This window comes from Somniosus microcephalus, chromosome 4 (genome assembly GCF_052327205.1).
Source record: "Somniosus microcephalus isolate GS21.2 chromosome 4, FLI_Smic_1.0, whole genome shotgun sequence".
Taxonomy (NCBI): domain Eukaryota; kingdom Metazoa; phylum Chordata; class Chondrichthyes; order Squaliformes; family Somniosidae; genus Somniosus; species Somniosus microcephalus.
Genome location: NC_140990.1, coordinates 211,060,905 through 211,074,798, shown reverse-complemented (window position 1 = coordinate 211,074,798; position 13,894 = coordinate 211,060,905). Strand labels below are relative to the sequence as shown.

The 13,894-nt window shown below is 47.6% G+C and overlaps 1 protein-coding gene across 1 annotated transcript in view; it reads left to right on the top strand.

Annotated features, from left to right (window-relative positions):
- Positions 1–13,894, top strand: part of LOC147120195 (SPATS2-like protein) — a 390,413-nt gene that overhangs the window by 318,863 nt on the left and 57,656 nt on the right. Inside the window, exon 9 of the mRNA XM_085985783.1 lies at positions 2,326–2,435. Coding sequence (XP_085841909.1) covers positions 2,326–2,435 — 110 coding nt within the window. The remainder of the gene's footprint in view (positions 1–2,325; positions 2,436–13,894) is intronic.

The window sequence follows — 13,894 nt, the reverse complement described above, 5'->3', positions numbered from 1 at the left end:
CCTGGTCGTCGGAGATGGGGGCCTCCCAGATGCCTGGTGACAATTAAATATCAGACAGCCACATGGCATACAACACTCACTCATGTTGACTTGATGTCAGCAGCGAGTGAAATATGATCATGTGCATAATGATCACCTAAAACATTCTTACCTTGACAGTTCTAATTCACGTCTTACAGGGCCTTCAAGCATCCCGCATGAGGTGGTGCAGGAGGATGAGGAAGACTCCTCAGATGAGGTCACTCACTCTGAGGATGCACCATCACAGGACTCATGCAGACCATGCACCAGCTCAGATACTCACACTTCAGTGGGACCAGTAAGGGAGATGGGTTTTCACCTGGTGACTCTCACATCATAAGTGAGCAAGAGCAGATGGTGACGACAGGGACAGCAGTGGTGAATCTGCGTCGGAGGCCGTAAGATGCTCCAAGCTCTGCTCAGCTGGATGCAGATGCTGAACCTTGGAGGCCGTCGACAAAGTGGACACCTCTGGAGCAGCAGCAGAGAATGTGTGATGTACTGGCAGGCTTTCCAGTTGCGCTGTGCACACTTGCAGAGAGATTGGAGGAGTCCGTCTCAAGCATGAGTGGCATGATGTCACAGGCCTTTGCGATGATGTCTTCATCCATGGAAAGAGTGGGCTCCTGCATGGAGCATCAAATGTGGCAATCAAACGAGTGGCCTCCTGCGAGCTGTACCTCTCTGCTCATCCCCTCTCTCCTATTGAGCGGCAGGCCTGTGAGGAGCAGGCTGGTGGTGCTGTTCCTGCTGGCACTGTTGATGCTGATGGTCATCTTGGTCCTCATCTGAGGTCCAAAGTAAAACAGCATAAGCAGCAACCATGCTGATCTGGTAGACCAGAGCTCCAAAGTGGAGATCAGATGTACAAACCTCTAATGCTGTGAAAGTAACCTCCCAGCACAAGTACTGTGAACAAAGCCTTTCACACAATCAGGCAAGAAAGCTGCTGTGAAGTTTCAGTACTAATTGGAATCTTTCCCTGCCATGTCTTTGGTCCCCTCAATTGCCGCTGTGTTCTCGCATTGCATTCACTGGCAAGTTCCAGGAAGCCCGGGAAACCCATGCACCCACAGTTAAATCCCTAAACTCATGTTAATATTGCTGTTAATAAGCGATTGGCATATTGAAATTGACAACCTGCCTCTCCCAAGGGGGGTTCTCGCACGCAGCCTAACTCGCTGCAGTTAAATGCGGAAGTCGGCGGGTTGGAGCTGGCTTCCCGATGCGCTGTCAATTTCCATACTTTTAACCCCCCACCCGCTCCCAAACCCATGCACTCCTGCTAGTAAAAATTCACTTAAGGGCATCTGGGACCTTAGTGAACAGGGAAACCAACAGGGTACCTCCTTAACCAATCAGATTGAAGGATTGGGGAAATAAACACAGGAAGGACTGAGAAGGAGGGTAAATTAAAGGGGATGAATTCAATGTCAAATCAGGTACAGAAAGAGAAATAAAGAGAGGGATAGGAAGTTTGGATTAAAAAGAAAGAAAGACTTGCATTTATATAACACCTTTCACAATCTCAGGACATCCCAAGGCACTCTACAGCCAATGAAATACTATTGAAGTGTCGTCATTGTTGTAATATAGGAAATGAGAGAGAGAGAAAAAAGAGCCAGAAAGGAAAAGTAAGAAAAAACATTTTAATTTATAATTTGACCTTTTTAAAATCTCCCAGAAAAATTCAAAACCTGAAGAAATGAGACTCCAGTTAATTTTCAGTGCCAGAGAGGTTGATTGGCAGTAACGAACAATTATCACATTGTTAAAGGGGTACCTACGCTACTAATTATTAGCCCTAAATATCTACAGCGGGTTTAATTTGTATCTACCACGCAAATATCGCAACTTCATGACGTTCAATGTATGCCTGTGGTGAGGCAGACAGCGAAATGCTGTTCTTGCGAAGCTAACAGCGGGGCGGCACAACTCGGACAAAAACTTTTGGATATTGGCATTTAAACACGCATCTGCTCCTTGCTTGAAGTTGCTGTACCATTTGCGCATAATAATAAATAAATTTTGACTGCAAATTCTGGCCCAATGATTTCAGAACGGTTAACGAAAATGATTGTAAGAGTTAAGGTAGTCCTGGAAAGAGTTAGCTGTCATCTTTGATTTGTGTCGCTGTTAAGACATCCACTAATTTTGGTCTGCTGTTAAGAGATAGGCAAAATAGAGTGAATTACTGATTGATTGTTCTAGAGACACAGTGTGAAGCATGTCCCACAGGCTATATACTGCTCAAAAGTCATCAGGATTTGTTAATTCATGTTATGTTTCTGTTACGTTTCTCAGTGGAGATCCTGGATGCAAGACAGAGGAGAGCTGAGAAGCTGAAGAGATTGACAGATATGGCCATCCAGATGTCAGAATCACAGCTTGCTGAACTTAGAGCAGAGATTAAGGTCAGTGACAGAAAGGGCCCCCACAGAGATGGGCAACAAACACATGCCTCGCTGAAGTGCAGTTGAATGCATCATTCTGACAAGGGAGAACTTAATTCTGCTCAATGGATTTCTCCCCCATCCTTGCTGAATGCTTTGATGTCACTGCTCTCTTATACATCTGTTTATGTAACTCTGAGCACACGTTACTGCTGTTAACATCGCAGGATCCAGTTCACTCACAAAAATCATCCAAAATCCTGCAAGTTTATTAGTGGCCTGAACCTGCTTTTTTAGTCTATTAGCACAAGCTGCCACGTGGTGTACATCCATACTTGTCAACACTGATGACCCAAATTTTGGAGTAGTGGGGGAGGTGGGGATTAAGATTGGCAGGTCAGGGTACGGTGCGAGGGGGGTGGGGGAACTGAAAAAGTAACATGCCGGGGATGACACTGGGCAGGACAATAACCGATCTATCTGGGAGGCATGGGGTCAGACACAACAGGTTGTGATGAAACTGATTGGCTGAGCGCTGAAGAACTAGTGACTTTTTTCATATTGCATAAAGTTGTTATTTTTTAAAAACTGTCTTTAAAAATGTGAAGCATGCAATTCTGAAATCAGCACATAGCTCAATGAAATTAGGATTTGGGGTGCAGGAACATGAAATCAGAACAGACCTGAAAAGATCAGTTACATATGCTGCCATTTCTAGTGTCTCAAATGGTACTGATTGTGCAGCAGAATACAATGAACGCAAAAGCCTGACCTGTTCAAACCATACTGCTTGACTGATAAAGGTAAAAGAAAATGGTGGGGGTAATTTTCAACTGCTGGCCGTCTGTTTCTTGCCTGAAAAATGGGTGACCGGCAGACGAAAATCAGGTGGCACCTCGGCCACTCCTTTGACGCCCAAGGCTAAGCCTTTAAATGAACAGCCGACACTCCCGCACAAAACAAACAAGAGGCTGTCTAAATATGAAAATCAGGAACCTACGCTGGATGTAGGACTCCGGTTGTGGAGCGTGCACTGGGCATGCTCGACCCAGTTGTCCCAGCTACTCAGCAGCCGAACCAGTGGAACTTGAAGGGACCACTGCAGGCTGTGCAGGAAAAGGGCAGTTTTTTAAAAAAGAGTTTTGTGGGACCTTACACACTGTCCCTCTCCCCCCACCACCCCACCAGCCTGGAACTGGTATCCCACCCCCCAACAGGCCCAATCTGCTGGCCCGCTCCATGTAAATGTTGGTCAAGTTTCAGCCTTCGAAAACTGCAGTGAACTGCAGCAGAGCATCTTTTCAGCGCCTGCAGCTTGGCCAGCTGAATTCAAATAAGGCTCGAAGCTAAAAATGGGCACCATAGACACCCGCCCACTTCGCGCCCATTTTGGAAGAAGGTTGAAAAATCTCCCCTGGTGTTTCAATGTGAGTTTTATACTTGTTTTAAACCCTGGCTCCCTGTAGATCATGCTGTATTTCTTTATAGCATTCCTGCATGAGTTATTCCATGGCTGTTGAAAGCTCAATCCCCATGACATTATTTGAAAATGTTTTTGCTGGTGCACAGTCATAACCGTAACAGTTTTTGTGAGCAAACTTGTTTCCTGCCAAATGAGATTTCACGCCAAGGTTGTAAGCTAAGTATATGGAAGCACTGGCCTCTGACTGCTTGCAAATTTCCAAATATTTTCTGTCCCACATCATCCACAAAATGTGGTTTTCTGCATTATTTAAATTATGATTACTGTAAGACAAGATTAGAACACTATCACAAAGGACTTGGTGATTAACCAAGACATAAGTCACACTGGTTTATTATAGGAACTTCGAACAACTGGTGCAGTAGCAAAAGAGTGCAGTATAGTAGCAGGGAGCTGTACAGTCCAGTGCAGCTATATAGCACTATAGTGCTCCTTGAGACTATACAGCTCTGTCCTGTATGTCTCCTTGCATTTTGTTTTTCATTCTTGGGATGAGGGCATTCCTGGCAAGGCTGGAATTTATTGCCCGTCCCTAGTGGCTCTGAGTTTGATACAACTGAGTGGCTTGTGAGGCCACTTCTGAGTGCAGTTAATAGTCAACCACATTGGTAAGGAACTGGAGTCGCTTATAGGCTGTATTGATTTGTATGTGGGTTCAATGACGACACATTCATGAAAGAGAATGACTTTTTATCTAAAGTATGTTCAACTCAGTTAACAGCATTAAAGGAGACACCATCTTAGAGATCCATCTAAAACGAAACCAAAACTAAACTGCTTGTCTCTCACATGCCCTCTGCTGGTCAGGCATAAATAATCAATCAGGCAAATATGCTGGTAAGGCATAAATAATCAAACAGGCAAATACCATCACTATTTGCTGATATCATTACATCTCCCTTTCTTAAAACAAAAGTATTTTACTTTTATCTAACAACATGTTTTCTTTGTATTACTCTGCATTTTAACTGTAACCTTTAATGAACTTACATTATCATTATCATGATCAAGGTTTTTTAACCTTGTTTTGTGTGTTCACATGAAATATGTAAATACCTAGAACTTGAAGAGAGAATAAGATAACATTACTTCCTTCGATAACAATAGTCCTTAAATTTGCTCAATGAGTCTCTTAGGAGGCTTCACACGTCTTGAGGATTTTCTGATTGATTGTCCTTGAATCTGAGTTGTTGCCTCAGATGATGATTTCTCAGCTGTGTGATCAGGTTGTTCAACAGTATCAGTCTTTTGACCTGCTGTGTGATCGGGTTGTTCAACAGTATCAGTCTTTTGACCTGCTGTGGCTGGTCCCATGAGAAGATCCTGACGATTTCTTCGCAGAACAGCACCCTCATCTGTCTGAATGGTGTATGATCTTGGTTGAACTTCACTCAGGACAGTTCCCTTCTGAGTCCATATGTTTGTTTTGTCTTTGAACCTTACTTGGTCACCAGTGTGGAGTTCAGGTAGGTTTTGTGTTCCTCTGTCATAGTAGTACTTTTGCTTTTCTTTCTGTTGTTCTTTGAACTTCCTCACTTTCTCCCCCTCTTTTGTTTTCAGGAGGTTCTCCGGGATGGGTAGGTTTGACCTTAGCAGACGTCCCATAAGGAGTTGGGCTGGTGACATACCACACTCGAGCGGCGTTGTGCGGTATACAAGCATGCTCTGGTAGAAGTCAGTTCCACTGTCTTTTGCCTTGTACATCAGTCTTTTCACTGTCTGGACCGATTTTTTCACTAGTCCATTGGACTGTGGAAAGTGAGGACTTAACGTTGTGTGGACAAAGTCCCACTCTTTGGCAAAGTGTCGGAAACTTGCATTGTAAAACTGGGGTCCGTTGTCTGTGAAGACCTCGCTTGCCACGCCATGTCTGGAGAATATGGCTTTCATACATCTTATCACAGCATCTGCAGTGGTGGTGTACAGTCTACAAACCTCTGGATACAGGGAGTAATAGTCTGTGACTACAAGATAGTCCTTCCCTTGACATACGAATAGGTCAGCGTCTACCTTCTGGCAAGGTCTGTCTGGCGCTGGGTGTGATTTTAGTGGTTCTACCGGATTGCTTGCTCGATATTTCAGGCATATTGTGCAGTTTGACACCTCATTTGTCACATCTTGGTTGATTCGTGGCCAGTACATCACCTCTCATGCTCTTTTCTTACACTTTTCGATTCCCAGATGTCCTCCATGGATCCTTTTTAGCACCTCTTTTCTCAGACTCTTTGGGATAACTATTTTACTTCCTTTGTAGATGATGTCTTCGACCACTGATAGTTCCGCCCTGCAGTTCCAGTACTCTGCCATGTCAGGTGAGCAGTCTTGCTTCATGTTAGGCCATCCATCCAAGATGCTTTTCCTCAGTCGTCTCATTGTTTCATCTTTGTTTGTCTCAGTCTTTATGAGCTCCATTTTTGCATCTGCTATGGGCAGTGCACTTGTGATCATGTCCACGTAGGCATTCACTTTTTCATCCATTTTGGTGTTTGCGGGCTCACTTGGGTCAACAGCTCTGGACAACGTGTCTGCTGTATACATCAGCTTACCCGGTGTGTACGCAACATTCAGTGTATAGCGTTGCAGCCTGATCATCATTCTTTGTATTCTAAGCAGACAGCTATTTAGTGGCTTTTGGAACAATGCAATCAAGGGCTTATGGTCAGTCTCTACACTGATTGCTTGTCCTGCCACAAACTGGTGAAATCTTTCACAGGCGTATGTGATGCTGAGCAGCTCCTTTTCTATTTGAGCATATCGCGCCTCCGCGTCTGTCATTGAGTGCGATGCATATGCAATAGGTTGCCAGTAGTCATATTTTTGCAGAAGAACGGCACCGAGCCCACTCTGTGATGCATCTGATGATATCTTGATGGGTCATAAAACCTCATAACTGGTTCCTCTGTGAGCAGTTTCTTCAGATCGCTCCATGACTTCTCATGCTCATGATTCCATTCCCATTCTATGTTCTTTTCAGTTAGTCTTCTCAGTGGCGCCATCTTTTCTGAGAGGTTGGATATGAATTTCCCCATGTAGTTGATCATTCCATTAAACTTCTGCACGTCCTTTTTGCATTGTGGCTTTGGCATATTCTCAATGGCGGACTCCTTTCTGGGATCTGGTCTGATGCCCTCACTGCTAAGGGTATCTCCCACGAATGTCAGTTCTGTCACCCCGAGCTGGCATTTCTCTCTATTCAGCTTCAGGTTTGTTTTCCTTGTTGCTTCCAGCACTTTTTTCAGTCTCTCGTCATGCTCAGTTCTCGTGGTTCCCCATACTATGATGTCATCCACTGATGTATCAACTCCCTCCAGGTGCTCATAGATCATATGGATAGTTTTGTGATACACTTCAGGAGCTGAGGCAATGCCAAATGGTAACCTTAGGAATCTGTATCTGCCAAATGGACTGTTGAACGTGCACAGTCTTGAACTTGCCTCGTCCAATTTCATCTGCCAAAATCCTGATGATGCATCTAACTTGCTGGAATACCTTGCATTTGCAAACTGTGACATGATTTCCTCACATGTAGGAAGCTTGAAGTGCTCTCTCTTTATTGCTCTGTTCAGATCTCTTGGATCCAGGCAAATTCTGAGCTTTCCATTCTTTTTGTCCACAACGATGAGGGAACTCACCCACTCAGTTGGCTCATCTATCTTCTGAATCACGTTCAGGCTTTCCATCCTGTCCAACTCTGCCTTCAGTTGCTTTTGAAGAGCAAACGGAACTTTTCTGCATGGATGTATGACCGTTGGCATATTTTTATCTACTCTGATCGTGTGTTCTCCTGGAAGGCAGCCTAGACCCTGAAATAGGTCGTTGTACTCTTTCATGAGTTCATCATAGACTGTCTCTCCTTCGCTTTCCACAATGAGGACTCTCTTTACCAGGTTCAGTCTCTCACAGGCTTTTAAACCTAGTATGGCTTGCACATCCTTTGGCACCATGATTAATGCTAGCATGTGCTCTCTGTCCTTGTGTGTTACTTTGACAATGCATCTTCCTTTCACTGGTATATCAGTACCTGAGTATCCTGTCACTTTCACTTTTATTCCATGTATCTTTGGTCTGGGTCTAATTTTCTTAAAATCAGTCTCTGATATCACATTAACTTGTGCTCCAGTATCCAATTTAAATGGAATATGTATGTCATTCACTTTTAGTGTCAACATCCAATCTCTGTTTTCTTCTTTGTTTTCAGACACAACATCTACATAGAACTCCTCTATCTCGCTTTCATCTACTGTATGGACCTTGCTTTGTTGCGCTTGGTTCTTGCAGCAACGGGCATAATGGTTGTTTTTGTTGCAACTATTGCATGTTTTACCATATGCTGGACACTTTTTTGGTGTATGCTGTGTACCGCATCGACTACATGACTTTCGATTGCCCCTTTCATTTTTGTTCGCTGGCCACGCCTCTTTTTTCACATTGGCGCTCTTTTTGTTAAACGGTTTGTGTCCGTTCTTTCTCACTGCATCCACGTTGCAGCTACTCTCACTGAACAGCTCCTTTGCCTGCGACTTCACAGTCTCTGTAGCCCTACACAGTGCTATGGCTTTTCCCAGGTCTAGATTTTGCTCTCTTAGCAGTCTTTCCCTTAGACCATTATCTGGAATACCACACACCAGTCTGTCTTTTATCAGCGAGTCTGTCAGTCCCCCAAATTCACATGTTTTGCTTCGGTTTCTCAGTTCAGTCACATACTGATCAATATTCTCTCCCGTTTTCTGTACACATGTGAAAAATCTGTGCCTCTCAAACGTCACATTCCGTTTAGGTATACAGTAGGCCTCAAACTGTTCCATTATTTTATCCAGCTTCATTTTGTCTCCATCAGCAGCGAATGTGAAGTTATTATACACCTCCAGCGCTTCATCACCCACGACATGTAAGAACACTGACGCTTTCATTTTATCACATTTCTCGTCAGCTCCGATTGCCGCTAAATACAACTCCAAACGTTGTTTGAACCTCCTCCAATTTTCAGCTACATTACCTGTCAACTGAAGCTTCGCCGGTGGGTGTAATCCTACCATTTTTTCACTTCGTTAGCTATTCTCCAATGGTAAGTAATGATGTTCGCTTTTGGCTTGCTAATATGTGGAGAGCTGATTTAACTTCAGATTTTTCCTCTTCATCTCTTTCAATCCCACTTCTGACACCATGTATTGATTTGTATGTGGGTTCAATGACGACACATTCATGAAAGAGAATGACTTTTTATCTAAAGTATGTTCAATTCAGTTAACAGCATTACAGGAGACACCATCTTAGAGATCCATCTAAAACGAAACCAAAACTAAACTGCCTGTCTCTCACATGCCCTCTGCTGGTCAGGCATAAATAATCAATCAGGCAAATATGCTGGTAAGGCATAAATAATCAAACAGGCAAATACCATCACTATTTGCTGATATCATTACATAGGCCAGACTGGGTAAGGGTTACAGGGTGCTGAAAGCAGGGGTAGGGTGTGAGGAACGGCGGTAGAGTGTGTGGAATGGTGGTAGAGTGTGTGGAACGGCGGTAGAGTGTGAGGAATGGTGGTGGAGTGTGAGGAATGGTGGTAGAGTGTGTGGAACGGTGGTAGAGTGTGTGGAACGGTGGTAGAGTGTGTGGAACGGTGGTAGAGTGTGTGGAACGGTGGTAGAGTGTGTGGAATGGTGGTAGAGTGTGTGGAACGGTGGTAGAGTGTGTGGAATGGTGGTAGAGTGTGTGGAACGGCGGTAGAGTGTGTGGAACGGTGGTAGAGTGTGTGGAACGGTGGTAGAGTGTGTGGAACGGTGGTAGAGTGTGAGGAACGGTGGTAGAGTGTGTGGAACGGTGGTAGAGTGTGTGGAACGGTGGTAGAGTGTGTGGAACGGTGGTAGAGAGTGTGGAACGGTGGGAGACTTTGTGGAACGGTGGTAGAGTGTGTGGAACGGTGGTAGAGTGTGTGGAACGGTGGTAGAGTGTGAGGAACGGTGGTAGAGTGTGAGGAACGGTGGTAGAGTGTGTGGAACGGTGGTAGAGTGTGTGGAACGGTGGTAGAGTGTGTGGAACGGTGGTAGAGTGTGTGGAACGGTGGTAGAGTGTGAGGAATGGTGGTAGAGTGTGTGGAACGGTGGTAGAGTGTGAGGAACGGTGGTAGAGTGTGAGGAACGGTGGTAGAGTGTGTGGAACGGTGGTAGAGTGTGTGGAACGGTGGTAGAGTGTGTGGAACGGTGGTAGAGTGTGTTGAACGGTGGTAGAGTGTGTGGAACGGTGGTAGAGTGTGTGGAACAGCGGTAGAGTGTGAGGAACGGTGGTAGAGTGTGTGGAACGGCGGTAGAGTGTGAGGAACGGCGGTAGAGTGTGTGGAACGGTGGTAGAGTGTGAGGAACGGTGGTAGAGTGTGAGGAACGGTGGTAGAGTGTGTGGAACGGTGGTAGGGTGTGAGGAACGGTGGTAGAGTGTGAGGAACGGTGGTAGAGTGTGAGGAACGGCGGTAGAGTGTGAGGAACGGCGGTAGAGTGTGACGAACGGCGGTAGAGTGTGAGGAACGGTGGTAGAGTGGGAGGAACGGTGGTAGAGTGTGTGGAACGGTGGTAGGGTGTGAGGAACGGTGGTAGAGTGTGAGGAACGGTGGTAGAGTGTGTGGAACGGCGGTAGAGTGTGAGGAACGGCGGTAGAGTGTGTGGAACGGTGGTAGAGTGTGTGGAACGGTGGTAGAGTGTGTGGAACGGTGGTAGAGTGTGTGGAACGGTGGTAGAGTGTGAGGAATGGTGGTAGAGTGTGAGGAACGGGAGTAGAGTGTGTGGAACGGTGGTAGAGTGTGTGGAACGGTGGTAGAGTGTGTGGAACGGTGGTAGAGTGTGTGGAACGGTGGTAGAGTGTGTGGAACGGTGGTAGAGTGTGTGGAACGGTGGTAGAGTGTGTGGAACAGCGGTAGAGTGTGAGGAACGGTGGTAGAGTGTGTGGAACGGTGGTAGAGTGTGAGGAACCGTGGTAGAGTGTGTGGAATGGTGGAAGAGTGTGTGGAACAGTGGTAGAGTGTGAGGAACGGTGGTAGAGTGTGTGGAACGGTGGTAGAGTGTGTGGAACGGTGGTAGAGTGTGTGGAACGGTGGTAGAGTGTGTGGAACGGTGGTAGAGTGTGTGGAACGGCGGTAGAGTGTGAGGAACGGTGGTAGAGTGTGAGGAACGGTGGTAGAGTGTGTGGAACGGTGGTAGAGTGTGTGGAACGGCGGTAGAGTGTGAGGAATGGTGGGAGAGTGTGAGGAACGGTGGTAGAGTGTGTGGAACGGTGGTAGAGTGTGTGGAACGGTGGTAGAGTGTGTGGAACGGTGGTAGAGTGTGTGGAACGGCGGTAGAGTGTGTGGAACGGTGGTAGAGTGTGTGGAACGGTGGGAGAGTGTGTGGAACGGTGGTAGAGTGTGTGGAACGGTGGTAGAGTGTGTGGAACGGTGGTAGAGTGTGTCGAACGGTGGTAGAGTGTGAGGAACGGTGGTAGAGTGTGTGGAACAGCGGTAGAGTGTGTGGAACAGCGGTAGAGTGTGTGGAACGGCGGTAGAGTGTGTGGAACGGTGGTAGAGTGTGAGGAACGGTGGTAGAGTGTGTGGAACGGTGGTAGAGTGTGAGGAACGGCGGTAGAGCGTGTGGAACGGTGGTAGAGTGTGTGGAACGGCGGTAGAGTGTGAGGAAAGGTGGTGGAGTGTGAGGAATGGTGGTAGAGTGTGTGGAACAGCGGGAGAGTGTGAGGAACGGTGGTAGAGTGTGTGGAACGGTGGTAGAGTGTGAGGAACGGTGGTAGAGTGTGTGGAACGGCGGTAGAGTGTAAGGAACGGCGGTAGAGTGTGTGGAACGGTGGTAGAGTGTGAGGAACAGTGGTAGAGTGTGAGGAACGGTGGTAGAGTGTGTGGAACGGTGGTAGGGTGTGAGGAACGGTGGTAGAGAGTGAGGAACTGTGGTAGAGTGTGAGGAACGGCGGTAGAGTGTGAGGAACGGTGGTAGAGTGTGACGAACGGCGGTAGAGTGTGAGGAACGGTGGTAGAGTGGGAGGAACGGTGGTAGAGTGTGTGGAACGGTGGTAGGGTGTGAGGAACGGTGGTAGAGTGTGAGGAACGGTGGTAGAGTGTGTGGAACGGCGGTAGAGTGTGAGGAACGGTGGTAGAGTGTGTGGAACGGTGGTAGAGTGTGTGGAACGGTGGTAGAGTGTGTGGAACGGTGGTAGAGCATGTGGAACGGTGGTAGAGCGTGTGGAACGGTGGTAGAGTGTGAGGAACGGTGGTAGAGTGTGAGGAACGGGAGTAGAGTGTGTGGAACGGTGGTAGAGTGTGTGGAACGGTGGTAGAGTGTGTGGAACGGTGGTAGAGTGTGTGGAACGGTGGTAGAGTGTGTGGAACGGTGGTAGAGTGTGTGGAACGGTGGTAGAGTGTGTGGAACGGTGGTAGAGTGTGTGGAACAGCGGTAGAGTGTGAGGAACGGTGGTAGAGTGTGTGGAACGGTGGTAGAGTGTGAGGAACCGTGGTAGAGTGTGTGGAATGGTGGTAGAGTGTGTGGAACAGTGGTAGAGTGTGAGGAACGGTGGTAGAGTGTGTGGAACGGTGGTAGAGTGTGTGGAACGGTGGTAGAGTGTGTGGAACGGTGGTAGAGTGTGTGGAACGGTGGTAGAGTGTGTGGAACGGCGGTAGAGTGTGAGGAACGGTGGTAGAGTGTGAGGAACGGTGGTAGAGTGTGTGGAACGGTGGTAGAGTGTGTGGAACGGCGGTAGAGTGTGAGGAATAGTGGGAGAGTGTGAGGAACGGTGGTAGAGTGTGAGGAACGGTGGTAGAGTGTGTGGAACGGTGGTAGAGTGTGAGGAACGGTGGTAGAGTGTGTGGAATGGTGGTAGAGTGTGTAGAACGGTGGTAGAGTGTGTGGAACTGTGGTAGAGTGTGAGGAACGGTGGTAGAGTGTGAGGAACGGTGGTAGAGTGTGTGGAACGGTGGTAGAGTGTGTGGAACGGTGGTAGAGTGTGTGGAACGGTGGAAGAGTGTGAGGAACGGTGGTAGAGTGTGAGGAACGGTGGTAGAGTGTGAGGAACGGTGGTAGAGTGTGTGGAACGGTGGTAGAGTGTGTGGAACGGTGGTAGAGTGTGTGGAACGGTGGAAGAGTGTGAGGAACGGTGGTAGAGTGTGTGGAACGGTGGTAGAGTGTGTGGAACGGTGGAAGAGTGTGAGGAACGGTGGTAGAATGTGTGGAACGGTGGTAGAGTGTGTGGAACGGTGGTAGAGTGTGAGGAACGGTGGTAGAGTGTGAGGAACGGTGGTAAAGTGTGTGGAACGGTGGTAGAGTGTGTGGAACGGTGGTAGAGTGTGTGGAACGGTGGTAGAGTGTGTGGAACGGTGGTAGAGTGTGAGGAACGGTGGTAGAGTGTGTGGAACGGTGGTAAAGTGTGTGGAGCGGTGGTAGAGTGTGTGGAATGGTGGTAGAGTGTGTGGAACGGTGGTAGAGTGTGTGGAACAGCGGTAGAGTGTGAGGAACGGTGGTAGAGTGTGTGGAACGGCGGTAGAGTGTGAGGAACGGCGGTAGAGTGTGTGGAACGGTGGTAGAGTGTGAGGAACGGTGGTAGAGTGTGAGGAACAGTGGTAGAGTGTGTGGAACGGTGGTAGAGTGTGAGGAACGGTGGTAGAGTGTGAGGAACAGTGGTAGAGTGTGTGGAACGGTGGTAGAGTGTGTGGAACGGCGGTAGAGTGTGTGGAACGGCGGTAGAGTGTGTGGAACGGCGGTAGAGTGTGTGGAACGGTGGTAGAGTGTGTGGAACGGTGGTAGAGTGTGAGGAACGGTGGTAGAGTGTGTGGAACGGTGGTAGAGTGTGTGGAACGGTGGTAGAGTGTGTGGAACAGTGGTAGAGTGTGAGGAACGGTGGTAGAGTGTGTGGAACGGTGGTAGAGTGTGTGGAACGGTGGTAGAGTGTGTGGAACGGCGGTAGAGTGTGTGGAACGGTGGTAGAGTGTGTGGAACGGTGGTAGAGTGTGTGGAACGGCGGTAGAGTGTGT